Consider the following 27,566-nt stretch of genomic DNA (forward strand, 5'->3'; position numbering starts at 1 on the left):
ACATGGGGAAAAGAGACCACACGAGAGGCCAGATGGTGACCAGGGGGAAAAAAAAATCACAAAATGGTACTTGGACAAATAACTGGTTGGAAAATGTGATTTTTAAAAATGGATACAAAATATCAATCAAAGACTGAGAATTTGGGGTTTATTCTAGACTGAAAGGGAAAGAAAATGGGATTTATGTACAACAGATTTTCTTCTCAGCTTCTCCCTTCCTGCCAACCATATGTCCCATCAGTGCATCTCAGGATGCAGGTTTTACACTGGAAGCACCTTAACCACAAATGATCCTATATTCCAAAAATATTTTTTAACTCCCATCCCATCCTATTACTTTGATCAATTCTTGCATTCATTCCTGGGGAAGGGTCATCTTTAATTGAGAATTTGTATGTGTAATGTTGTTTGAAATTTTGAAGCCTATTCTAGGAATCACAGAAAGAATGACAATAAAAAAATAAAAATCTGAGCAGGTTATTAACACCATTTCTAACAATACACAAACCTCAGAATTGAATTCCAGAAATGAACAATTTTTATACACTTTTTTTTCCTATTCAGACTCAACTTTTCTTTCTTTGAAGTGTAATTCATCTTCCTAGACACCTAATTGTACATGGAATAATTCTTCCCGTTCTGTGTGTATTACACTCAGATATCTTTTTGTATGATTATATTTGCCACATCAAAGAATCCCTTTGAAAATACTGTTTGGAGCTGAATGTGTCTTATAGATGCTCTGCAGTAATCTGAAGTGCTGCTCACTATGACAGTGTCACAGAAAGGCTGAGTGAGCCAGAGGCCTGTGCTGATCACATTGTCCAACCCCCAGAAGACCAGGGTCACCTAGAACATGCTGCTCAGTTGGGTTTTTGCATATTTCCAAGAATTTAGAAACCTCTTTACAATCTCCCTGGAGACCACAGTCCCAGTGTTCAATTATTCTTATATTAAAACGTCTGTTCAAATAGAATTTTTTATATTTCTGTTTGTACCCATTGCCTCATATCCTTTTGCTTGGCAACACTGAGGAGCCTGGTTCTGCCTCTTTCCTCCTTCTCATCAGGTGTTTTTAAATGTTGTTAAGATTCCCTCCTGAGTCATCTCTTCTGGATGCTAAACAATCCCAGCTCTATTCAGCATGCAGAGTAATACATGCATAATACATTTGGCCTTGTAGAATAGTACACTGAAACTGCAAACACTTCCAGACATAAAAATCTGCAAGAAGGAAAAAAACTCCAAAAACTGGAAGTGAGACGTAACTGACATCTTCATAGAAAAGCAAGGTCACAACCTTATTAAATTATACATGACAACTTCTCAAGCTGCTTAACAAAGGTGAAGAGGCAATTTTTAAGTATGGGAACAACCTGAAATAACTACTTTTGGAAACAATAAAAATACATCCATCTTCACATAAAATAGCCAAAAAATATTCCAAATTTTTCTATTTGTAAGGGACACCAACTAAGAACTCATCTGATTGATATTTCCCTTGAAGCTTTTCAATACCAAAATATCAAAATGAGAAAGAGCAACTGTGCAATAAAACCAAGAACTATATCATGGTTTTAAAGAGAGAAAATGTTTGTATACCATATTTTGACTCAGCTACATTTCTGAAAAATGCAGTTCAGAGATGCAGACAAAGCACCATTGGCTCAGAGCTACACAGTAGATTACTGAAAGCAACTGAAGCAAAAACACCAACAATAATAGTAGTGTTTAAACTATTAAAAAATTCTCTTAGCCTTGCCAGGCCTAATTAAAGGCAATCTCCACACTATTACCTATTTTCCTATATTTTGTTTTAAAATATTTGATTTATATTTTTATATTTACTTCTGCTGGATTATAAATTATGACAGCCACTAACTTTGTTAATGACAGTTATCACCACACATACCAACCAGGAAGTTTCAGGTCAGGTCCTTAAAAGTCCTGCTGACTGTCACCTGTTCCTTTCAGAAAACAATAGCCACACCCATCCCCTCCTGAAAAAGAATAAGAAACTCTTAGGTAAAAAAATATATACTGTTTACACAGTAAAGATAAATTTCCATATATATGCATATATTTATATCTCTCTGTGTAGGTTTTTGATTTCTCTCCCTCTACCCACAGCTTCAATGGCACACAACCCTGGAGCACACATTAGGGTTTTTTGCAAGACTTTTCTAGAAACTCCTGCCTACCAGATCAGTCTTGTGCACAGGAAATACAGTCATTTCATACTTCACACTCACATGGCAAATGCAGAAAGTAAAACCCTGATGAACAAATGCAGATGCTGTGAATGACAAGGAAGAGCTACAAACTGTGAAGAAAAAAAGAAAAACTGAATGTTGCTAGGCTAAGCAAGAAAGAGTAACTATTATCTTACACTCAAAGGAGGAAAGACTAAGCTAGTGTAAAGATACAAGCACATGTGGTACTTGAGTAAACATCTCCTATTACCATTAAAAGAAACTGAACTACCAGCTTTTTTCTGTTTAGAGAAAATATATAGCAAAAGGTCCCATCTCTGCAGGCTTTCTTCATGTAAAGAGACTTATTTGATAGCTTCATTTTTTAAAGCTGGTAACTACAATGTTCAACTTAATTTGCTACCTTGCTGAGGACAGTTTTTTGAGCAGTAAATCTATCAGTTACTCTATCAGCTAAATCTAGAAAGATCCTTTCCCAGCATTAAGAGAAAAACAACATGACAAGTATAAGAAGAAACATGTTTCAGCTCCTTATGACTACTGATGATAGAAGCTTAAGGCAGCCCCACAAGTAACAGAAGGTTGTGTATTGGTATGCAAGCAAGTGAAGGATAATCTCTTTGAGCAGATGTACTCTAGTCTTTATCTCCATTGACTGGAATCTAGTGGTCAGCTTGCTGTTTTGCTACTTACTAGGAAAAAAAAATTATTTTAGTTGCATTTAGATGTTAGAAAATACCAAAGAAAAGTTTTTTCACTTTCAACATGAGCATTGTTTGTTTATAAGTGATCATCTTAAAGCAGGCTGAGGTATTTTCCTCATAAACATGCTGAATTACTCAATTATTACCATGCTTTTTTCATACCCTTATCACACTAAACAGCATGTAAGCAATTAATCCTTTTAAGAGTGTGCAGTCTAAAAAAGTTTCAGAAGAAAGCAGAGGTAATGGGGTAGAGCAGTCGTGAGAAACATTTTGACTGGTAACTCATCCTGTAAATGTATGCACATGATACGTTCTTCTCTTGGAACCAGTAAGGGGTTCTAGGACTTCACATCTGTGATAGCAACAGCCTAACAGCAAAGATTCTTGAAGGCCCCAGAGAAACCTGGAGGTATTTTTTGATTGCAGAAGTAGTCTAGGGTTATGTTCATGAAAGGCGATGAAGAAATGCATTCATGCATCACCTGCTTCAATTTTGTGTTCAGAGTAGAATTCCACCATGGTCTCTGCAACTACAGAACAGCAGAACATCAAGCTGCTTATTTTGGAGGAGAGAGGTGTCACAGAAAATAGTTTGCTTTCAGCCTGGGAAGTAAGCTTGACTTCAAGGGAAAGTTAGTCTGAGTTAGGGACTACAGCTCAGAGCCCATAGGCAGTCATGGATGAGATCAAAGACTCAGTTAATCTACGATCTTATCTGTGTTTATGGCAAATAAATGGATAAAGAAATAATGTAAAGAGCAGGAAAGCAAAAGTGATCCAGTTCCCAGCTTGCCTTCAGTGTATTTGACTGGTTTAGTTGAATCTGATTTTGTTGCAACTGGAAGAGCTTGTGTATCCCATTCCCAGATGGTTTTACTGTTCAAAAATGTCTCAAATTCCTTCTTAAAAGAAGAAAAAATTTCATAATATCATAATTTTAAACTGGAAATTATTTTGTCCCAGCAAGCTGCCAAGACCAAAAATATAAAAGCTCAGGAAGAAGGTAGGCGATAGGTGCCTGAAAATGAAATTGGGTATTTTCCTCTTCTTTCTTCCATCTTACAAGAAAAACTGAGTCATTTAATCATTCTCTCAACCTTTATGTCTTGGCCTTTCAGGCCAAAGGTTTCAAGGCTTGGTGGTATTTCCCCATAGGGAAACCCTCCCATCCTTCTGATAACTTTCACCATCATCTCATTCAAATTTCTAGTCCTGCTAGGAATATTGCTCCTGCAGGACAAGAGCATGACACAGAACTTCATTTTTTCAAAAATTCTCCTTTCCATTTATCCCTGCAGATCAGGAGGCTGAGACACAAAGCTTGATTTAGCCAAATTCAACAGCAGAGAAGGAACCAGAAGAATCCAGGTTTCCTCTCTTTTAATCAGAAGCCTGAAGCTGTGCCCAGTGTACCCTGGTCACTAAGCATCTATCTGGCTCTTATGGAAATAATGAATACCAGAGAAAGGCCTGAGGTTATTTAAAACAAACTTCAAAATTTTATATCTCCCCTACCCCAGGGTGAGAAACATCTCTCAGGTAAATGCAGTGTGCAAATGTTAAGGAAAACAGTTGGCTAGACCAGTAGAGAAATGACTCAGGATACAGAAATTACCTGAAGTGGAATGGAGATGGTGTAGACTCTGGCTGATGGTATAAAATACAACTTCCTTTTATCAGTAACGTGAGTTAGCTGGCACCCTGATTTACATACCTAGGTAGGGTACCTAAAATTCAGCACTGTGCATAACAACAACCTCTAGGCCATCTTTATGCGACAATGTCCTGAGCCCCAGACTTACCAATAATTTAAAACAAAGGTCTTCTGGATGGAGTCCTTGCAGGCCTAAACTGTCTTCTTTTTTCTTTTTTTTTTTTTTTTTTTTCCTTTTACAACCAAAGGAAACAGCTTTAGTTGTATTTAAACAATATATCAGTGATTAGTCTAGGTATGTGAAGCAATGCACACAGATGACCAGTAACAAGTTGAATTTAACCCATTTGTAAGCAGTTATCCTGGGTGAATGGACATTTTGGCATCCTGTTTTGCCCTTCCCATGTCTTGGTATTATATTTGTAATGCACTATTGAATTTCAGTAGAATTTTTTTAATCACCTTTTTAACAATATATAATTATTGTTGACAGCAAACCAACTAGAAGAAACACTTCTAGATTAATTAACAGTGACCTATAATTAAACTCTGCAGTACTTAGAGATGGAGTGGTCCCTAGATAATATTGCCTTAGTTTTAATGAGTGTTTATCATTCTTGTTTGCTTCCCCTGTGGCAGTTATCAAGGTTAGTTACAAAATTTCTTAATTAAATGAAACTGCATAGAAGGTACTGCCTTAGCAGAAAACATCTTGAAATATTAATGATTTAAGCATAATCTCAAAGTATGCAAACTCCTGCCCTACAAATTTTTAATCATAGTTTACCTATAGAGCTCAATCTTTCCCTTAAGTCATATCTTGACACTAAAAACAGTGCCATATTTTAGGATTGTTCTTGTTCCTTTATCTCTGAAAGATAAGAATGTGCAATTAAATGTCTGCCTTCCCCGACATGTGAATGGCTCAAAAATACAATTTTATATGAAAGCTTTGATATAGGATTTCTGATTCCTGGCCCAGGCTTCACTAACCAGTTTCTAGAGTAATTAAGTAAATCTCTTAATTGCACGTTTTCAAAATGTAGTCTGACAAATTAGATTCCTAATGGAATTAAAGGATCACATTCCTACCAAATTCCATATGGAGTTTGGTACCCAGAGTGCTCTAGGAAACAATCTGCCTTTCACCAATTCCAAATTCTCCAGAAATGGCAGATTCCACCACCCTGAGAAAAATTCTCTTTGCTTCCAATTGTTGCAGATTTAAAGCTGAAGTAACTAAAAATAAAGTAATGTATGGGGGGAGCTTCATCTTTCAAATATAACATGCATATAAACGTTTTGCTAAAGTTTACCTGGTTCACACAAGTACTACTTCTATGATTACACTATATACAATGTGATTATTATATGTAAAACATGTAAAGACAGATATTGGTGCTGCTAAAGAACTATCCTTATATAATAATAAATTTTTCTTCAGTAGAAATCCTAATCATCCACTGTTGCTTTGCATTGTGCTGCTGGCAAGGTATTCTTAATTTGTTTTGTTGGAACAATAAAACAATGTGCATGGAAGTTTATACATTAGGAAAAAAAAGCAAATCTTGTCTTGTCCCAGACCAGTCTGCACAGTAGCTGGTCTGAGTTGTTAAAATCAGACAATCTTGGAAAGGGAGGGAGGTTACCATTGTTTAAATCCTAAGTAAAAATAGAATACTGATTGGGTTCAAATGAAGGTTGCTCTTAAAGTAACTTGTGCTTACAGATGCTTGCTGCCAGTCTAGATACCTCTTATGTTAAAGCACTTGGACAAAAAATTTTGAGGGGAGAGACCACGAGAAACACCTACTTGGTAGCATTTTCAGGTGTAAAACAACAATAAAAAAGTTACTGGAAAATAAAAGGGTGAGTATGGAACACTTACACTTGCCAATATGTAACTGGAATAGTTATCTGTGAAACTGGAGCAGAGCTGTTTGAACAGTGTGTGTATTCAGTCACTGCCAATTCGTGGCCTAGTTAGAGCTGTGTGCTTGACACACCATTTCCCACCACTTTCTCTTTTCCTCCCACCATGCAGCACTTTCCCTGCCCCAGTCACAGTTTGGCATCAGATTGTGCCAGCCCTGCTGCAATTTACTGCTGAGTCATCACTTCACCACTGTCACTGAACATCATCATCACTGCTCCGATGGGAATATTCCAACAGCAGCCTTGTGGTACAGGAAGGGAGAGGGGATTGCAAGACACAGGCGGTGGAGGAGCTGAGCACTGTACGTTCTTTCAGGAGCAAGCTATCTTAAGGAAGTCCCCTGGGGTTCGTGGTCACTGGTTTGGAGACAGCACAATTATCTCTCCCTGTGCTCACATGCCATACCTCCAGAATGCCCCAAGGATCAGTGCTCAAAGGCAATGGGAACTAAAAGAGACTCCTGTTGTTTATCTTGGTGCTGTTGAAGTCTTCTGGGGCTGACAGATGCCGCTCCAGAAGGTTAATAAGATGAAGAAAGCTCTTCCAGCTGGACCGTAAGAGGGATTATGTCTGAGCAGCAGCTAAACAGATTATTCCAGAAACAGACACTGCTTTTTTTTAAAACTTCGTCACTCTTGTCTTACCACTCCAGTTCCCCAGGCTAGAAGTGTGGGCGTTGGAGGGGTTTGCCCAGCTCTTGCACTCTGGCCCCTGTTGCACTCTGCCTAGGTGCAGTTCAATGTACTCCAAGGCTGGAGACACCTGAAAAATAAAGATATTTGGGGATTTTTGTTCTCTGAGAAAACGGAATTCTTCTACTCGACCAAAATATTCTTGTTTCCTGCATGACTGGTCTTGAAAACTGTGAATGATCAATAGACAGCATGCATTTGAAGACTGGATTAATATTTTTGATCATTTGCCTTGCTCTCCAAGTTCAGGGAAGCAGAGGTAAGTTCATATATTAAAGGTTTAGGTTAATTTTACTTTGCATATGTTGAGAAAAAAAATATTTGCAAGATCAAGGGCTTTCATATTACAGAATTATTAGTTCAGAATGTGGTGTTTTGACAATTCAGCTGGAGACACGATGGTTACTGATACTGCTATAAAGCTGAAAAAGGAAATACTGGCATTATTCCTTATGTGCATTTTTTATATTTTAAAATATCTGTAAGAGATGCATTTATCTTCATTTTAGCGGAACATGCCCTGTTATGAAAAAATATCTGGGAGTCAAATATATGGAAAGTGAAAAACGCTGAAAGAACATCGAAGTGTTGACGTGGTTAAAGATGGTCTTTCATCACTGAAATTAAGAGAAAGTAGCAAAATATATCTGCATTTACTAGTGAAGAAGGTTCTTCTGATTATTAAAAACAACTTCAAAAACTTCTGGATGGGCAAATTCTGGAAGAATACACCATACGGCCAAATATACAAAAAATGGCAATACCAGTAAGGATTAATGTAATAATAACTACAAAATTATTTGCAAGAAAATATAAATGCAGAGAACTGCTCTGTACTTAATGCATCAGCTAACTATTGCTCTATTTAAAACCATTTAAAAGTTCACAACATTTATAAAGTTACTTCAACGACAAAAAAGAAAAGACGGTTATGTGATTTTCCCTGGTTAGTCCCATATTTAAAAGATCTAGAGCTTTGGGGAATGCATTTAATTTTGGAGGAGGTTTCTCTCGTTAGCTTTTCCATCTATGCTTTGATATTTGCATAACTGAATTAAAAGCTAACATTACAACTGCTATGTGTGCTCAAGTCAATGACCTTCTATTTTTATGTCAGGCCTGTTAATTAAATGTAAAGAATGTAAAATTATAAAAGATAAGTCTCCTCAACATTATCTAAATGTTTATTAGGGAGACAGTATGAAATATAGCCTGCTGTCAATACTATTTGGAAAGTTTTGTTTACACATTTGGGTTTTCTTAAGAAACTTCTGCTTTTCTTAAAGAAATACAGAAACCCAGTTCTTGTATCTCAGTTAAATTAAGTAAATCTTTGCTAGCAGACAATTAAAGTACTGAAAAAGTCCTTGGGAAAATATATAGTTAGTACTAGAATTATGTTTTGCCACTCTTTATTTTTATTTTTTGATTCTATGCAAATTGTTTCACATAATCACTAATGATATTTTGGAAATGTGGCAAAAAATGAGAGAATGATGATATTTCACGTCTGACAAGAAAACAAGTTTTATTAAGATGCATTGTTTTTGCATGTAAACTGCATAGTCTATGATGGAATGAGACAGAATGAATTCAGGCTATTCACGCATGCTTGATGGCATTTGTTGCAGTCCCTATTTATAATTACAACTTAGAAATCAATAGTGGTAAAAGTGGTGTCACATAGTTTCACCAATTGCAAATTGTATGTTAAAATATACTTTCCATAAAAGACCAGCAAAATAATGGGGGGCTATCTTGACAGAGAGGCATACTAAATAACTAAATAGCTGGAAATATTCCTTGCCACCAGTTCTCTAAAGTGCATGTTGTATGCATATATGTATGATGATAACTTTTTTTTTACTTTTAGTCATGCCATACATAATATTTTTAAACTATTTGATTTCAAATATATGCACACAGATCTCAAAACACTTAATGCTTGTGTTAAGAAACTTCTTTAGCAGAGCAGAGATGCTTCCAGAGCTGTTATTTTATGACTTAGCATTAGAGTGAGATACGGAAAATATTTTTTTCAAGTATATAGGGTCTCCCACTAGTCTGAATATTTGCAGGAATCACTCATTTGGGCTCCTAACATAGATGTCTTGAGACCTTTATGGTCATTCAAATTTGCAGTACATGTAAACTGTGAAGGACTAGGAAGTGAGAGACTAAAATATAAAACAGCCCCATCTTAAACAAAAAAAATTAGAGATAATTTCTAAATATTTAAAGGTTTAGTCAATTGATGAAAAACTAAAATTCAAATTCTTTATTTTCTCATATAAATATTTATATTTAACAAAAAGTGGGTTAATATGGAGCTTGCTTAGTAATTTTTGTGGTTTTGGTAATTTTTTGGTCCTTCCTCCCTGTCCCTATTTAAGGATCCATAGAGTCCTCCCAGCCATTTGGAGGCTCTCCAGGAGTACCTCCAATTCCACAGTATACAAAATTTTGTAGTAGACTACAAAATTCCTATAGTTTTCTCTACAGGAAACTGTAGAGGGCAAAGTAAGAGTTACAGTGTTTAACTTTGGCCATAATTTTGCCACTGTCCTGACAAAAATTGTCTCATGGAAAAATCTCATGGAAAGGGAAAGTGAGAGGGATAAAAACTTTGTGACAGCAAAAAAAATCTGTGCACAAAATCTGGATAGTAAACTACTGAGCAGCCAGACTAAATACCAAAATGCAGAGGGGCTTTGAACTCTCAAAGCCATTTCTTGATGCTGGGTACATCCTAGCATTTGACACTGAGAACAGGGGGCCAGAGTGCGTTCAAGGCTGTTTTATGGCATTTTTTTGTTCAGCAAGCAAATATCTGCTGTTTACTCAGCCATTCCTTAGGACACAAAGGCTTTGTGTGTGCTCTATGAAATCATTTTAATTCATTCTGACTCACCCCTTCCCGCTAGGCTGTTCTAATTCAGCAGGAAATGTTTCAGATCTTCATTACTATAATTGTCCCCCCCCAAATAAAATTTAAAAAAAAAAATTAAAAAAAGTTTAAGCAAATTTGTGCAAAAGGAAAAGGAAAATCACAGAATATCAAGGATTTTGCATTAAGATTATCTTCTACTCTATCCATAAAATAAGAATTTGAATGTTAAAGTTGGCTTCCCTAATTGGGCTTATAAACTTATGAAAATATCTTTCCTTTTTTATCTCCTTTCTGAAACAAATGTAACATTGCACTATATATGGGATTTGATCTTTTTTGTTTTCTGGCTAAAAGCCAAACTTTAATATAAATACTAGACCATTGTCACTGAATCCTAAAGATTAATTCCAGAAATAGTCACACCTGTGCCATAGGGATCAGTGAACTGCATGTGAATGAACAGCAAGATATGTGGGCTTTTTCTCAGAAAACACCTGTGGACAAGGTGATCAATATTAATAATCAAAAGTTTTCTCCTTCTACAGGACATTAATTTACAGGCGACAATAAAATAACTGGGAATCGTAGCCTTCTAGAAATCCAGATTGTTCTTGTTCATTTCTCAGCTAATTTTGGAGTCTTTGTGGTTTAATCAGTGACATGGCCAACACCCATCACATAGCAAACATGGTGTTTTCTTTCCAAAAGATAGTTTTTCTTCCCCAAAGGAAAATTCTGCATGCATTCTATTGCATTTTGATGCCTTGAAATATCTTAAATATGTTTTCCTTCTTTTTTTACCTCTGTCCAACCTAGTCCTTTTGGGATTAAAATTAGTCTTCTGATCATTTTCTGTCATATAATTCTTCCATATTAATCAGGAATTAGGTGCACTATCTTGTAAATTCCATGAGGTTTGTACTTTGTAAGGCCAACTGTATTTCAATTTCTTCCCATTCAGAATGTGTGATATTGAATAACACACTTCTTAAAAAGAAACATCTATCTGCTTTCACATACATGTCTGCTGACATTTAGTCACTGTCAGCTGCGAGCTACTAGACAGAGACTTCAGAACAGTAACCTGTCTGGAAAACATAAGATTAACAATCATCTGGGAGTACCCTGACGCCTGCAAACCAGTAGGACCCAGGCTCACAGCTACATAACTAATTGTATTTAGGCCACCATGATTGTCTTTGCGTTTCTGAGGTTCTACTGGCTTCTAAAGTTCTGTTTCAGTGCAGAGCCAAGATTATCTTCTTTCTAGCCTCTCAAATGTTTCAAAACCTCCCTCAGACTTTACCCAACTTTATGCTGACAATCTTGGTACCTCTGTTAGCTGAAATAACAGTTTTAGTGGCTGTGTTGCAGGTATACCTTTGATATATATGACTCAGCACAGATCATAGAAACCCCAGCAGTTTCTGGCATTGAACAGCAATGCACTCATCTCTAATTTTGTGATTTCATGGTGATGACACAAAATGAAGACATTTCTATTCAAGTTCTTTTCCCTTTCCTCTTCTCCCTCAAAACCAGATGAATAAGTTTTCATGCCTAGATCAAGAATTGGATTAGGTGTCCTCCAAACCAAACCTGGTCTATGCAGCTTGATACATAACGAAGTTAAGTAAGGTTAAGTGCAAGTCATGCTCTGTCAAAGCAAGGTGTAGTCAATTAGCCAGAGACTGTAGATTGTACTGCAGAATGAGTGACCCCAAACTGTGAGGAAAATTGACCAGTTCCAATTACATAAGCTGAAGTAAAGAGATGACACTGGGGCTTCTGTCACCTTTTCATACAGCAGACATCCTAATTGTTATCATATGTGAATACAGTTACCTCAATAAACCCATTCTGCACTGCAGCTCTTTGACTTATACCATCAAAACTGTTGAAATGTTGATATACATGGCAAAGAATCACTGGAACTTGGACTTATGCTGTCTCGCTGACTTTCTCAGATAAACCTGACTTCTGAGAATGACTGATCAGAAACCTGAGAGCAGAGGTGCTCAGATGAGTGTTTTCTCATTGCAGGTTGGATGCATCCTTCCAAGAACTAACATTTAGGGCATTTTCTTGCATCCTTTGATATCATATCCATATCAATTAATAGAACAGCCTTTCAGGTCAAATGCTTCTAAGATGGCAAAAAAAAAAATAGAAATAGATACATGTTTCATACATGGACATTAAAACCAGTCACTCTTCAGTGCTGTTGCTCATGCAGGTTCTGGACTTTAAGCAGACTGTTGCAAGATTCAGAAACTGGCAATGAAAGCCTTTGATACTTTTTATTAATTCCAGCAGCAGAAGTGAGCACAGTTGATGAATAAAATTTTTCACCTTTCTGTCTGAAAGAGAATGTAAAAATTTCTACCTTTAATGAGACATATTACATCTATGAGAACATGAGTTTCTTACTATTTTTTCCAGTTGCAAGAAAATGTGTCAAAATCTTATGTTAAGGCAAAGATTTCAGCGTGTGCAATATGTGTGGTGTGTACAGACAGAATTTATTGTGAATGTGGCTTCATCATTACTACATGACAACTATATTCACGAAAGCAGGAAAATCTTACCAGTTGCATGTGATGCTTTCTAGTCTCATCTATAATAGGTGGATAATTCACTACAATTATTTTCCCATGAATTGTATAATTTGTATAATTCAAAGAAGTTACTAAATTATCTGCTCTAGAGAGGGAGACAAAACTGTTTGTCTGTTACAAGGTCCAAGCATAAATTTCATTAAAACTGTTCCAAATTATTTGTTTCTTCCTGAAGGTGGTTATCAATTGTATTTCTCCACTTGGCATAGAAAGCCACACAGATATGTATGAGCAGAGGAGGATTCTGATATCTACTTTAGCTTCCCAGTGTTACCTAGTTGCAGAAATTAAATTCTTCACACTTACTGAAATCCAAGAGCATACTGGTTGATGACAGCCATGATCTTTGCTACCAAAATGTAAATCCAGGTTAATTTGAAGGGTTCTAAACAAGAAGAATTACCTAATGCCATCTCCTAGCTTTGAACAAAAAACAAAATAAAAATTTTTGAAGTTTTAATTAAAATTTTCACATTATTAATGTCATTGTTTATATCATATATAATTTGATAATATCAAAGAATAATTTATCACATTCTTCTTCAGATTTATTTCCATATATGTTCTGAGGTGTAGGTTGTTTCATTATAAACAAACATTTAGTATTTTTAACATAAGGGTTACAATGGGAATGTATCACAAAAATTCATGGGAAACTTACCTTACTAGGGCACTATGTGAACATATGTGATTATTCACCTTTCACAGGCATTTATAGAAGCATTGTCCTGCATTTCTGACAAAGAAGCAGGATTTATGTAACCCCACCATTTTTCTGGATTCTTGAGAAGGAAACCCCTTGGTACAGATCTAATTTTTAAAATGAACATAGCCTTCAAAAGTTGAAAATTACAGAACTTGCCTAATAAGCAGCAGACTGCAACTTCTCTTCTGTGTCACAGTCAGCTTGAGTACGGCTTCTGAATATGTGGAGGTGATGTTTTTTCATGCTGAATCCTTACAAGAGATACAGGGATCAGGCATATTTTGTCTTTTGGATAAAGTCTCCACTGCACACCCAGAGCCTGGCACCTCCCTCATGTGTAAAGGTGATGCTGAGTCTCGCATAATATGATATATTAGTAGGTACAGGAGGGTTCTACAGTGCTGAGTGTGTATCCATCATCTTTGGGGTTCTTGTACAGGAAGTTCAGGAGTGAATTTTAGCTAGCTGGATGCAGGATCTTCCAAACTGGAAGCCTGGACCTGTCCTCTATAGATACAGAATTGCCACAATTAAAGATCCAGGCCTCATTCCATAGGCAATGTTACTGTTTAGTCACATTTAAGAATAGAATTTACAAAGCAAACATACCAAACAAGAATTACCAAGCTCATTGTCCATATTTATTATGAGGAATTAAAATTACTTACTTTTAATATATATCTTAGCCCTCTTTTCTTTTTTGGAAATGGAGGCATAGTGAGATCCAAAGTGAACTCCCCACTGTGCCTCAGCTACCCCAGTTACAGCCCAGATAAGACCCATCAGGATGCAACAATCATCATGGCTGAGACCCTCAGCAATTCTTTTCAAAGTTCTTTCCCTGTGTGCACTAAAAACAGTTCAATAATATATTGGATGTGAAGATAAGTTCAAGCAAGCCATATTACCTTGGGTTTAAGGGCATTGAGATCTCAGACAAGACCTGAGGAGGTTAAATATTAGCATTAATTTTTCTAGTATGGAATTCCATACCCTGAACTATTCAAAACTGTGAGCGTTTATGGCTGTGAAAACACATCTGGAAATGCAAAGCAAACACAGTCGAAGTAACAGTATCTGACAAAGCACTGGCAAAGCAGCCCTGAACATCAGCAAGAATAAAACCTCTACTTCCACACCTGCATGGGAAGATAGAGATTGCTGCACACAGGATGTAGGTATCATTTGGTGATAAAGCCATGCCATATTTTAATCTGTCCCTGATCAACTAAGACCCTACAAAGGCTCTTCCCATGCAACAGACCTCAGGAAACATGCCATGGAAAAAAATATTTCAAAAGGAATATAAGGAGAGGACATGTCATGGGCACCCTGTGTGTCACTGGCTGGTGCCATTAGAATGTGGGATGCTCACTGCTGCCAGGACAGGAGGAGAGTGCCTCTAGGTGAGGGGCCCAGGTTTTACCTTCTTGTACTTTCTATGTTCCATCTGGTGCTTACATTGATCAGCCCACTAAGAAAACTCAAGATCAACTTCTAGTCAGCCATGCTTTTGTTACTGGCTCAATTATCAACAATATGTTGGCCCCACTATAAATTTAACCTCTACATATTCATGGATCTTTGCTGAATTAACCTTCCTGATAAGCTTTTCTCATTGTATTTCAATATTTCCCTTTACACAAGCCTTGTAATTATTATTTTATTGTGCAGGCAATGTCATATTTGTTAATCAAATTCCTTTCTATCCTAAGAAGATACACTGATTTTTCAGACTAATCTGCTTTTTCAAACCTTTTGATGATTTTAATGATGAATTATTCAGACTACAATGATTTTGTCACCTTGAATTTTGCTGGCAAATCTTTAGCTACCATATTTTTAATTATTCTCTTAATATCCAACAGCATCTAAATTTTCTCAGGTCAAATAAAAATAAACATTTACTGGCAAAATAATGCTGTAGATAAATGTTCCTACACAGAGATGGTCCATATTGCTGAAAAATGTAGTTTTTCAACTCCAACTACTTCAAAATTTGAGGCCTTCCAAACTAGTACTTAAGAGAGAAATTAATAAATCTAAATAGAGAAGCATCCACTCCATTAGCACAAAAATATATAAGACCCTCTTGCTCCTGTGTTTATAAAAGCAAATTAAAAATAATAAAAATAAAAAAAGCTGACCAATTATCTGAATAACTTTAAACTCTTTTTCTCTAGAATCCATTTTATTAATGATGTACTTTTCCTCTTTTGACATGCATATTATTAAGAACATATAGGAACTTTTGAAATCTGTTCCTCCTGTCTTGTTATTTTAGTTAGAGAATAAATTTGATAATGAAGGTCTCAAGAGACACAGAGGAGAGACCTGGCCTAATTTCAAGAATTTCAGATTTTTAATATGTGAAATGAATACCATTTGTCTGCCTGAAACCAAACCTGAAGAGCAGTACTATGCACTTGAGAGATTGGTATGGATTTCAAAACGCTTTGATTGGATCCCATATGAATTAGATTGCTGTATCATATTTTGAAAATTTCTTTATGGTATTTTGAAAAAAATTTTTTATCGTTGTCTAAGTTCAGGACTAGATCTCAGGAACTCCAGAATTTAATAACAGCTAACAGTGGTTCTGTAGACAACCTTGGTAAAACTACCTCAATATTTTCTGCAAGTACATCACCTGGAAAATTTGGACATGGTGTAGATTCCTTCATGTGAGAATAAAGGAGAGTTAGAACTTTGTTTAAGGCATCTTGGAGATTAGCTGTAGAGTAAAACATTATCAGATTTCTACAATTATCTGTCCTTCTGCCCTAGAACTATTGAAGAAAAGCAAAAAACTTAAACACATCTTTTAAAAGTAAAACTGAGACAGTCACCTCTGTGAAAAAAACAGAGCTTAAATAATAAAAAGTCAAAATGGGCAGGGTATATTTGCAGTAAATACTGAATATTTTAATTGCATGTGGTTGTATCAGAAAAAAAATAATTAGAAAAACTACAAATGTTATTTATTTTAAGAAAAGTTAACCAACCTAGTGTTATTTATATTATTTACATCATCAAATTATATACCTGTAAAATTTGCATCGCTCCAGTTTATTCAATTACTATTTTGCACAGTAAAAAGAAAAGGGATCAACTAATAGCCGTGGATTCAATTTCATAACAGTGTGTGTATTTTTGATTATTTTTATTTTTTTTAGCCCAGGGCACTGAAATCAAGGCATCTAAAAACGTATAGATGTAGGAATATTTTAGTAAAGTATATGGCTAAAACATCTGTGAGGCTTAGGTAAAAATTTCTCAGTTCAGAATTTCTGCAAAAGCAGGGGAAAACACAGATTTGAAGAATTATGAGGAAATGCTTATGCCTAATGGCAAGTTTTCTTCCATTCACAATTAGCAAATATTAGGAAATTCATGCTGGACAATCATGTGCAGGGAAAGGCTAATGCTTTCTCCACTTCAAATTTTACTTTAACAAAAAAGTGATTTCAAATAATTATGATAATAAAAGTTATTCTAGTAAGAGAAATTTACTAATCACAAGATATAAATTAAATTAAACCTACTGCAATAGATATACTCTAGATGCAGATCCCAAAAAAAAAAAGAAAAAAAAAATTGAACGGGAAAGAATGAAAAGAAAAAAAATTTGAAAAATAAATATCTGTTCACTTCTCGGAATGAGAAGCTCTAACACAGAGACTTTGAAATCATTAAAATAGTCATTTGAGAAGAATATGCTTTCTCAGTTTTACAAATAGTATAATTCTTAATTCAAGTTAAAGACTTAGAGGTAAATCCTGGAGAAGCAGCAAATCCTTCAAGAAAGGCCTCTGCTCCATGCAAAAGCTATCAAAGAGCTTAGTGACAAAATCCTCTGCCCCAGTTGGTTGGGCTGCAGGGGCAGCTGGTCTATCACAGTTAATATACCCTGTGAAAGGTAACAGACCTGGTTGCTGCTAACTGGCTGCTTTCCATGTGCATTTTTGATTCTCTCTTCTAGAGGATTTCAGGAGTCTCTTTTGAGATTTCAATGGCATTGGATTGTCTTCTCTCATCCCCTATAACATTCAAATAACTCAGTGTCTCAGCTTACTCAGGGTTTGGCCACTTGTGGATTCTGTTGAATCCAACGATGTGTTTTCACAGGGGAAATTCCCTTTACACAGTTTATGATTCATGACCTGATAGTAATGTGTAAAAATTGCTTCCATTTCATTTCACGTCAAACATTATTTGACTGCATCATCATTTTAAATTATCTTGCAACAATTAGGCAGTTATAGGGCTGCAGGTCACTGTCTCTGGCATGCATTAAAAAGTAATAACAATCACCTACTGCCTTTGTTTTATAACTTCCTTTCTTCCAGAAAATATTTATCACAATCAAGCAGTCAACTTTTTTTCCATATCAGAGGATCACTTACCTCAAAATATAGACATTACTGCAATGATTTCTACACAGTAAACAATGGATGTTCATTTGGAAATTAATAAGAACTGAGAAATATATAGATAGACATAAATATATATGTCTACTGACACACACGGTAGAATGTTCCCCATTCTTCATCACACATGCTACTCTTTTTATAAAAGTACGTTTTTCAATTGTTTCTCTTATCATTTATTTGCCCACTTTTCTTTAAACATTTAATTAACATAATTCCAAAGTGTCAAGATTATGTGTTTTTAACCTTCTTTATTTTTCTCTTGATTTGCCTAAGAACAGGATAATTATTGTTTGTTATATTCAGTATGACATTTATTCTTTCTCTAGAAAACTGATAATTTTTACTCTTATTTTTCTTGATAGTCCTACTCTTACTGAACTTACTCCATTTTAACCCTATTATTTCCCCTTATTCTTCCATTAGAAGCTTTTAAACCATTTTTCACAGTAATTTGTTCATTTGATTCATCAGGATTCAGGAACACACATACCTTTGTTTAAAGTTTTTTAATTCTTTCAAATTGTCTTCTATTCTGGTTATATTTTTCTTTATTTTTCACTTGTAATCACTGTATCAAATTATAACCAAAAAGGGGTGTTTCCAAATTTACTTTAACATCTTTATTAACATGTACACAAAATTTTGGAAGATAACCTAAAAGACACTCATTGCTCCTGTCACATGGGTGACAAAAAAGCTGTATTTCAGCTCATTTAAATCTGTAGTTTATATACTATTTTTAGCATTAGCTTTCTCACATTAAATTTAGCTGCTATGTCATGTAATACTCCAACACAAATACTTAGGAAGTGGAACCAGATGAGTCCTGAATTTTCATGATGGGGGTTCCTACACTTGAGGTTATCCTGACAGCCTAGAAGTTTTTCCATTTTTCATAACTGAATTGCTTCATAAATAAAATTTAATCCTAAGTGTTCAATTCCTAGTCACTGATTTCAGTTTTTTCTATTATAGCTGTTCCACTTTTTCAGGAACATTTAAAGGTTTATTGAAATATGATGCCAGAGTATTCACAACACCTATCATCCAGTTGCAAACAATCATAGTCTGTTCTGGTTAATAGTTCAGTTTATGTGAGGGAAGGATAGAGGAGTGGACTGCAGAGAAAAAGAGAGACTGGAAAGAAGTCTTTCTTTTCCCAAATGCAATAAAACTCCTCTTCAACTTTTGGAAGTTTCAGGGTCTTGTTCTTGAGATAGCTTCAAGGTTATGGACCTGTTTTGGAGGGAGATGTTCCTTGAAGCCCAAAGGAAAGATAAGATTTTAAAGACTTCAGGTACAACTATTTCCAATTTTACTTATCTGCTATTGTAGACATTACTTATCACTGTACTGTAAATTTCCCTACAGGGTGATATGCTCACAAATGAGATGCTCTAGCACAAAGTTCAAGCACTTAAGTGTCTTCTGTGGCTCTAATCCAAAGTCACTTTTGAAAACAAGATTTGGAGCTTCTGAAACTTTTACCCTCTGTGTCCTGGGGTCACATGTTGAAATACATGGAAATTAGTTACCAAGTCACTTGAGCCTCAGTTCCCCCATGTGGTCAAAGGCCACTTCTCAGCACAATAATTCAATCAATGCAGTGACTCCACTATACTGTAACAAAAAAAATTCTCAAGCTCATGTCCATTTTCAAGACACAAATTTGTATTGGATACCTACTGCCTAGGCAAAGTATGTTTATGTACTTCCTTGGTTTTTTTCTTTTTTTTACAGAGATTCCTAATAAAATAAACCGTGCTGATGCCAAACATCTTGCAGTCACCTCAGGGTCAGACAAAACAGAAAGAACAACAAAGAGGTCCAGGATATCGACCATAAGGCGGATATTTGACATGGCAAAACACCGAACAAAGAGGTCATCTTTTTTCTCAACTGGTGTGAAAGTTTGTCCACAAGAATCAGTGAAGCAGATTCTAGCCAGCCACCAAGCTTACTATAGATTAAGAGGTAAGATGATTATTGTAGTATATACTTCCTCCTTCAAAGTCTTTCCTTTAAGTGAGGAAACACAGTAATTTTCCAGAATCTTGTTCTTCACTCTTGAGCAGTGTATGTACTATTGACTTTATGCTTTATTTTTACACAGATACTCAAATGTTACATGTGCACCAGCAGGGTTCAAGATAGAGTTACCAGAAGAAAAATAAAACAGTGCTCTGAAAGGGCTAATGAACTCAGAGTAATTACACGCTGTTCTAGCATGGCTGAACATGAAAACCAAATTATGTTCGTATTAGTGTTGAAAGAAGTCCCACCTTTCTCAAAAGAGCAGATACCATCATTGCTATTTAAAATCAATAGCACCAATTTAAGACAAACATTGGAAATATTAAATGGTCATTGCACAAACATGTTGGTGTATCTGTAGTTACATTAAGTCTATGGCGGTGTTGGTATATAATAAACACTGAGATAATAAACAGCAAGTCATGAAAAAAGCTTAGGGAAGGAGAAATACTGGAGACATTTTAAAAATAAGACTTTCTCAACTAGCTTTCCCAGCTCTTTTGTTACTCCCCTTGCCTACAGAAAGCCTATCGAGTAATAATTCCAATTTTTGGTCCAATTTTCTCTCTTCCTTCATCTACCCCTCCCAGTCTTTCATCCTCTAGTTGTTCTATTTTGTATTAGAAAAATGTGTGTGTTTGCACCGCAGATGGATGGTCCAAAGTTAATTCTAAAACCTAGTCAGATTTCTGGGATACAAGTATCTAAGGCAACATCTACTCCCTAAATCACCTTTACTTATCTATTTTTCCTCTTTATCAGACAACATCCATTCACATTCATCTGTGTCACTTGGTTGCTCCTCAGCTCTCTTTCAGGGAGCCAACTAGTTCCCTCTAGGCTGTAGAGCTGCAAAAATTTTACTCCAGTAGCCATGGAGCAGCTAGAGGCAGCATGGGAGAACTGCACTGTCTGTATATAGATATAAAAATATTTGGTATCCATTGTAGCATCCGATGGGCATTAGACAGAAATCTGAAATGTGTCACAGGGGCTGATCCAAAAACCATTTCTTAGATAGAAATTAATCCTGAAAATCCCTAAACTCCCTGATTGGGCTGAAAACTAGCTATCCTAAAGCAGACAGGTATCTGAACTCAAAAAACTGTAACTATGACCCTTTCATTTAAAAAAGTGAATATGACAGTACTACCATTCTTTTGGAGAGCAGTACATCAGCTGGGATATTGGACTCTGTAAGTCTTGTAGTGCAAGAAGGTTTAAACTTATACTCCTTTTCCCCAGCAGTGTCCTACATTTGCAAAATTTTCTAAGCAGGTGACATCCAGTTCTTCAATTGAAACTGGAGTACTTCCCAAAAAGCAAGCAACAAAACACCCTCTGCAGCTGAATAATTTGTACACTCATTCACAAAAAGATGTTTCTGCTCCCTTGAACAACTGCATATTTCCCATTACAATGTCTTTCATCAAAACGTAAAAAAAAATTTCCTTCAAGGAAAGATCAAAACTTCTGGCAAAGACTTCTGCCCTCCCAGCTGAGCATGTTAATTTATCTGATGAAACTTATAAATGAAAAAAAAAAGGTACACTTGCAAATGTGGTGATACAAGCATCATCCTTGAATCTGTAACCACAGTACAATCCTTCAAGAAAAGGCATTCTGGTAGCCATGCTGGAGTCTGAGACTCTGTACCCACCTGTGGGACAATCTTACCTTCATTTTGTTTTGGATATATACTTTCAGGTTCTTTTCTGTGTCTAAAGCCTAGGAGATGATCTCCCCTCCTTCAATTCCCATGATATATTTGTAACAGAAAAAAAATTGTGGATCATATCAGCCCTCTAGAGATTTTTTTTCTGCTAAGAATATTTAGACAATTCTAATCTTTTTTACATATATATGCATTCCATGCTTCCAGGGATGAATACACAACACAAAACAGCTCAGATGTAGGAGCTCAGACAGCTGCTGTTGGATACTTGAGCATACTGTGACCTTATACCAACTCTGAAGTAACACATCATAGCTTAGGTCACCATGAGGACAGTCTCTTATGTGGGGCAAACTGGGAGAACACGCTACAATGCCTCCTCAATTGGTCATGTGTCAGATTTATCTGGTAACTGGATTACTTATCATCAGATGGTATATCTTTATTCAGCAGTAACTGCTCAGAAAAACAAATACCAGAGAGTTGCAAGAAAAAGGAGATAGAAAGTAGCTTTAATTGCTAGCTCATAATAAATAAATCTCTTCAAAAGATAGCCTGTTCCTTTTTAATAACCTGACCACATCTGCTCCACATGCAGCTGCTCTACTGGGAGGGCAGGTCGTTCCTGAGGTATTATTGAGGGGCCCTAACACAGCTAGGTGAGTACATCCCTACAGCAAGTTTAGAGTATACTTACTGCACTAATTTCAGAGACACCCATATTTTAGATAATGCAGATAATGAACTCACTCTAAGCCAAAGCAGGTATCAAGTACTGAAAATAAATGTCCCATCTCACAGTAATGAATTTTTGCAAAGTAAAGCGCTAAAGGCAACAGCTTTTAAATTACTAGCAAGTTTTGGTTAAAATGGCTTTTCTAATAAGTTTGAAAATCCCCTTCTCTAAAAGAATTTTTAAACAACATTTTGAAGAAGTTTGTGTTCCTTCACCTTGAGTGATGAATGTGTGTAACCAAATCACTGTTAAAAGGCTTTCAAGTTTACTATTTGGTACAAAGCATCTATCCCTAGCCCCTTTCTTCTTACTCAGTCTGCCAGGAAGCTGTGTGGGAAGCCTTTCGTATTTTTCTGGATCGGATTCCTGATACTTCTGAATATCAGAACTGGGTTACTGCCTGCCAGAAGGAAACCTTTTGCATATTCGACATTGGCAAAAACTTCAGCAATTCCCAAGAGCACCTAGAAATAATTCAACGGGTAAGGATTACTGGCATTTGTTTAGAAACTGGGAGAGACTTCCAAGTCCCTCCCCACCTGCTTATTTAAGGGCAAAGTATCACTCAGGAAAAGGAGGGGGCATGTATTAGAATGAAAACATAAAAGTATAGTAAACAAAAGAGCTAACAGGCTCAATGGTTGGATACACCCACTAGTAAAATGCTGTTTTTCTTAATTTTTTTGCAGCGAGTAAAACATAGAACCTTCCAGGAAAGGTAAGTAGCACAAGTAGAACCTTGCCACTTGATGTTACTGCCTTCTTTGAAAAGCTATGTGTAGATGTGTGTGGATGTGAGCAGATAATCAGATAGCATTGTGGCGTATTTGGTGTGTGCTGTGAGAGGTGTGTATACTGGATATATCACAGGACACAGTAATTCAATCACAAATAATGGATATGGCCAAATATCTGAGTTGCCTGTTCATTTTGAGACACCACTGAGTGTTTTCTCAGACTAATGTGAGCATGAAACCCTGACAGACATGGCTTTGCATTAGGCTAGAGCTGATTGGGAGTGTGACAAAAGTTGCTATAATTCTCAAAAGGAAAGTCAGCTTAATAAAAGTCTAGTTGAGAGGCTACAATAAACAATAATATGAAAACTCTATGCCTTCACTTAAGATTTCTCCTGTACTTTTATACATCATCACAGCGTTAATTAACATAATACTTTTTTCTGTAAACTCTTTGAAAACATATGCTCCTGGCAATATTCAGGAGTTGGAGAATGGCAGGATTAAAGCTGAACTCTGGTTTTCTGTATATTAATACTATAGTGCAGCCAGATAAATCGTTGTCCACAACTTCTGATTGATATCTTGGGTTTTTTTCCTTTGTGTTTTCACTGATTTTCTAGAGATTTTCAGGCAAATAATCTTTTCCATTCATAGGTTACACTGTCTCATGATCACAGAGGTCTTATGTACCTTAATTCATTCCAACATGGGAGATCTGACGCATTTTTTAATAATGTAGGGCCTAACTGAATGCCCCTGGAAGTCCAAAGGGAGGCTTTTTCATTCATCCTGCTGCTAGTGCAAGCAGCAAGACATTAAGTGAAGTGACTGATCTCAGAGTTCTTAGGTTCTTCGTGAACAGTACTGTTTTCCCTAGACACAAGAAGGTGAAGTAAATTCCATGAAATAGCTTGTATTTTAGCTGGAAATACAGACAGCAATGATTATGCATGGTTGGACTTAGTCTTTACAACTGTATGGTTTAGAAAATATTTTCTATCTTCTTTAGATGTCATGCAGAGAAATCAGTCTCCAGGTACAGATACAACACATAACTAGTTAACACTGTGAAAACACTGCATATAATACTTTGGTTCTCACCAAGCAAGATATTCAGAGGATGTGGTAAATCAGTTGTCATTCATTCATGTTCTTTATTTATGTTATTAAACATCTAGGTTCTTCCTGTACAGAAATGCAGCTCAGACACATTTTCTGTCTATGTTACAAGCTTTTTGCTGTCTCAGTTAAAACCACACTGCACATTAGCACTGCCCTTAGTTCCTTCATTCATACCAGTTTTCACAAATACTCCATCTGTTTGCACTGTACAAAATTTGAGGAATTATACTTCCCAGTTTCATGAGAGAAAATCTCAAAGTTTCCCTTAGAAGATCCTTATCTAAGAACCTTAATTTTCCCAAAAGCTACAAATGAATAATAATTTGGTTTTAAGGCTATGGAATAATTTCTGTTCCAAGTAAAAGAATTGCTAATTCATCTATGTATTTTAAAATGTACTTAGAGATATATACTATTTCTCTTTTTCAAGCAAGCTAACAGTAGCTATTAAAAATTTATTCATCACAACATGACTATAAAACTCAAACCAGAAAATCATTATCAACAAAACCAAACCAAATCCTGTGATACATCATACCCACCATATTCTTACTTGAGATTTAGCTGTCCTCCTTGGGAACCATAGTAGGCAGTAACCATGAATACTATATCCAGAAGCAAACACTAACATTTCCACATGTCAAAATAATCTGGAATCAGGAATCTGATTTGATACTATGACTATTTGGAAGCATCCTTTTGGTACTCTAATGCAGCCTGACAACTGAAAATAAGCCCACCCACTATTTTCTCACACCACACCCACCATATGAAACACACCTGGAACCTGAAATGTCCATTGGCTCTAAAATTGGAAGAATCCCAAAGCTCCCACTGAACTGCCTTGATAGGATGAGAAATAGCAAAGAAGACAAAGGCTGATTTAGGTGATGTACAATAAATCTTGCTTCCATTTTAGACAGTGGTCAACCCTTCACTGACTTCCAAGAGTAAAAAATAATCAGACCCAGTGCACTGATTTAATCTCTGTGATCCCATCCCTCTGGTGGCATTGATAAAATCTGTCACAAAACCTCATGAGCAGATTGCTGACAGGATTGCTAGTCCTTATGCTGCTCCACTGCCTGTTTAATCAGGTCACAAAATATTCTATTGGAGGTAATTTCTCTCATTTAAACTACACTTAATATAGGGATCATTTCTATGTTTTTTTGGTTTTTTACACTTTTGTCATTGCCGGTACAATATGCAGATAATTAAATCATTCATTTTCATTTGATTGATAGGAAAGATGAAATATCAGCAGAGAAAACAGGAGGCAAAAAGGTGGAAGACATTCCCTCCATTTCTACAGGTAAAATCAAATCTGTTTGCTCTGTGTCTGCCTGTTAAATAAAATTGCTAAGGCAAATGATTCTTAGGTCTTAGAGAGATATAATTTAATGAATGTTCTAGAAGCATGACAAGTTCAGTGGAGTGAAAATGTTTTAGAAAAATAATCTTTGAGAAGAATTTTTTTTATCACTTTACAATGTATTTGCTATTCCAATGTTGCACTCAAATTTTGCCTTCAAATGTATGTGTTTACCTAGTTTCAAACTTAGATAATAAAGTGTTAATTTTTCTTCAATTATAAGATACCATTTCGAATGTCAGCTACTGTATTTTGTTAACCAAAATAAGCAAGAACAGCAAATAAAGACTGACAAGCAAGAAACTCAGAGTGATGCCAATACAATAAATTTATCAGATTATTACAATTAGGCCTTCCAACCCTGTTATGCATTACAATTATTTAAAATTATGTTAGCAATGTACACAGTGATAAAAAGCTGTAAATATGATAATTTTGGTTCAAGGAGAATCCATTGTTATATTTCTTGTGAAATATAACAGAAACTTATGAGGAAAGACTTCCAGCACGGTAATTTTGCCTCCACATGGAAAACTCTGTCAATGTCTCTTGTTACTTTAAATTGAGCCCTAAAAAAAAATGGCTGTCATAGGGACAAAGATCTCAATTGGCAAAATTAAGCTTAGGCACTTAGTGATATACAATGTGGTATGACAGGAAATTACCAAATATTATTAACTCACACAATTTCATTGATGCACAGTCCCATTTTTGCCTTCAGTCACACCCACACCACAATGCTTGACCTGGAAGAAAGATTCTCTATTGTATAAAATGCAGTGGCTTTACCCACACCCTAAGTCATGGCCGCCTTCCACCAGCACAGGCTTGTGCTCAAGCTGCTCCAGTGAGCTGGCACCTGACCAGCACACAAAGGAGAAGACTTTTGATGTGCAAACTGTTCTTTCCTGACTTTTCTTTCTTTCCCTCCTGCTCACAGGCTCTCCTGGCACACCCCTCTCTCCGTATGCTCCTAATGGCACATTGCTCAACGAAATTTTCAACGACACAAAGGCTCCTGTGAAGGTGAGGGCAGCCTGTGCTCCTACCCACTTCTTCACTCACCTTTTCCTTTTGAGCTCAGCTGACAGGAAACAGGGAGAAACCTTACAAACAGCGCTTAGAAACCACGAGTGCTCCCCTCTGTTTCAGCTAGCAGGACTAAAGGGGTTTATTAGCATCTGTTATATACTGGAGTAGGGCATGGCGTTTTTTGAGTATCTCGTAGAAAGTACAAAAGCATGGCAAGCAGCTTTTAGGCAGTTTTAATTCATTTAAGGAGAGGCCTGCTGCCTATTTTGCACCGTTTTGTAACACTGCTCTTCATTAAATAATGCCGAAAAAGTGTACCTGCTGGGCTTTCCACAACACGGGAGATAGGATGGGGCCTGCCTTGCCTTTTTCTGACCAGCCAGCTGTCAGAGGGTTCTCCACTGCTGTCTCCTCAGAGCAGCCAGGCAGCAGGGCACTGGGGACTGTCCCTCTGCACCTGCTGCAAGAGATGCCTCTGAGAGAGGGGAAGGGTGCTGGGAGGGGCTGCTGTTTTCCCTGTCCTGGCTGCTGTGGTCTCAGCACACACCTGTGGCCTCACAGTGGAGGGAAAAGATGCAAATACTGTTGGGAAACAGCAATCAAAATAAGACAACTTTTCATAGCAGCAAAGTCAACTGCATGAGAAAGGGGTATCATGGATAGGGATAATTCCATTTTATTTTCAGAAAAAAAAAAAACAAAAACAAATGCAAACCTCTGAACGTGAAAAAGCTATATGACCTTATGATGATGGTACCAAAACTTGGTAACAGGCTCTGTGCAAGAAAAGCTTGATTCTCCTCATGTTTGTTTATGAATATGAAAGAGGTAACTGTCAAGTTGCCTCTAAGTAATAGAAGCTTGTTTGCAAAGACAAGAATTAAGCCAACAGATACACTTAGGTACTTTCACCTTTTTGTTGAATACAGTTCAGAAAGCCACTTTGGGGGTGGGCTTAAATGGGAGCATTTCTACCTATTAAATACTGAATTGTGGAGGGGAA

The 27,566-nt window shown here is 36.3% G+C and overlaps 1 protein-coding gene across 1 annotated transcript in view; it reads left to right on the forward strand.

Moving 5' to 3' along the window:
• Positions 1 to 7,349: 7,349 nt before the first annotated feature.
• IMPG1 (interphotoreceptor matrix proteoglycan 1) overlaps positions 7,350 to 27,566 on the forward strand; it is a 54,142-nt gene continuing 33,925 nt past the window's right edge. Inside the window, exons 1-6 of the mRNA XM_015621935.2 lie at positions 7,350 to 7,461; positions 19,590 to 19,823; positions 22,610 to 22,776; positions 22,984 to 23,012; positions 25,404 to 25,471; positions 26,472 to 26,557. Of these exons, the coding sequence (XP_015477421.2) occupies positions 7,395 to 7,461; positions 19,590 to 19,823; positions 22,610 to 22,776; positions 22,984 to 23,012; positions 25,404 to 25,471; positions 26,472 to 26,557 (651 nt within the window). The 5' untranslated portion in view covers positions 7,350 to 7,394. The remainder of the gene's footprint in view (positions 7,462 to 19,589; positions 19,824 to 22,609; positions 22,777 to 22,983; positions 23,013 to 25,403; positions 25,472 to 26,471; positions 26,558 to 27,566) is intronic.

Source organism: Parus major, chromosome 3, assembly GCF_001522545.3.
Source record: "Parus major isolate Abel chromosome 3, Parus_major1.1, whole genome shotgun sequence".
Lineage (NCBI taxonomy): Eukaryota > Metazoa > Chordata > Aves > Passeriformes > Paridae > Parus > Parus major.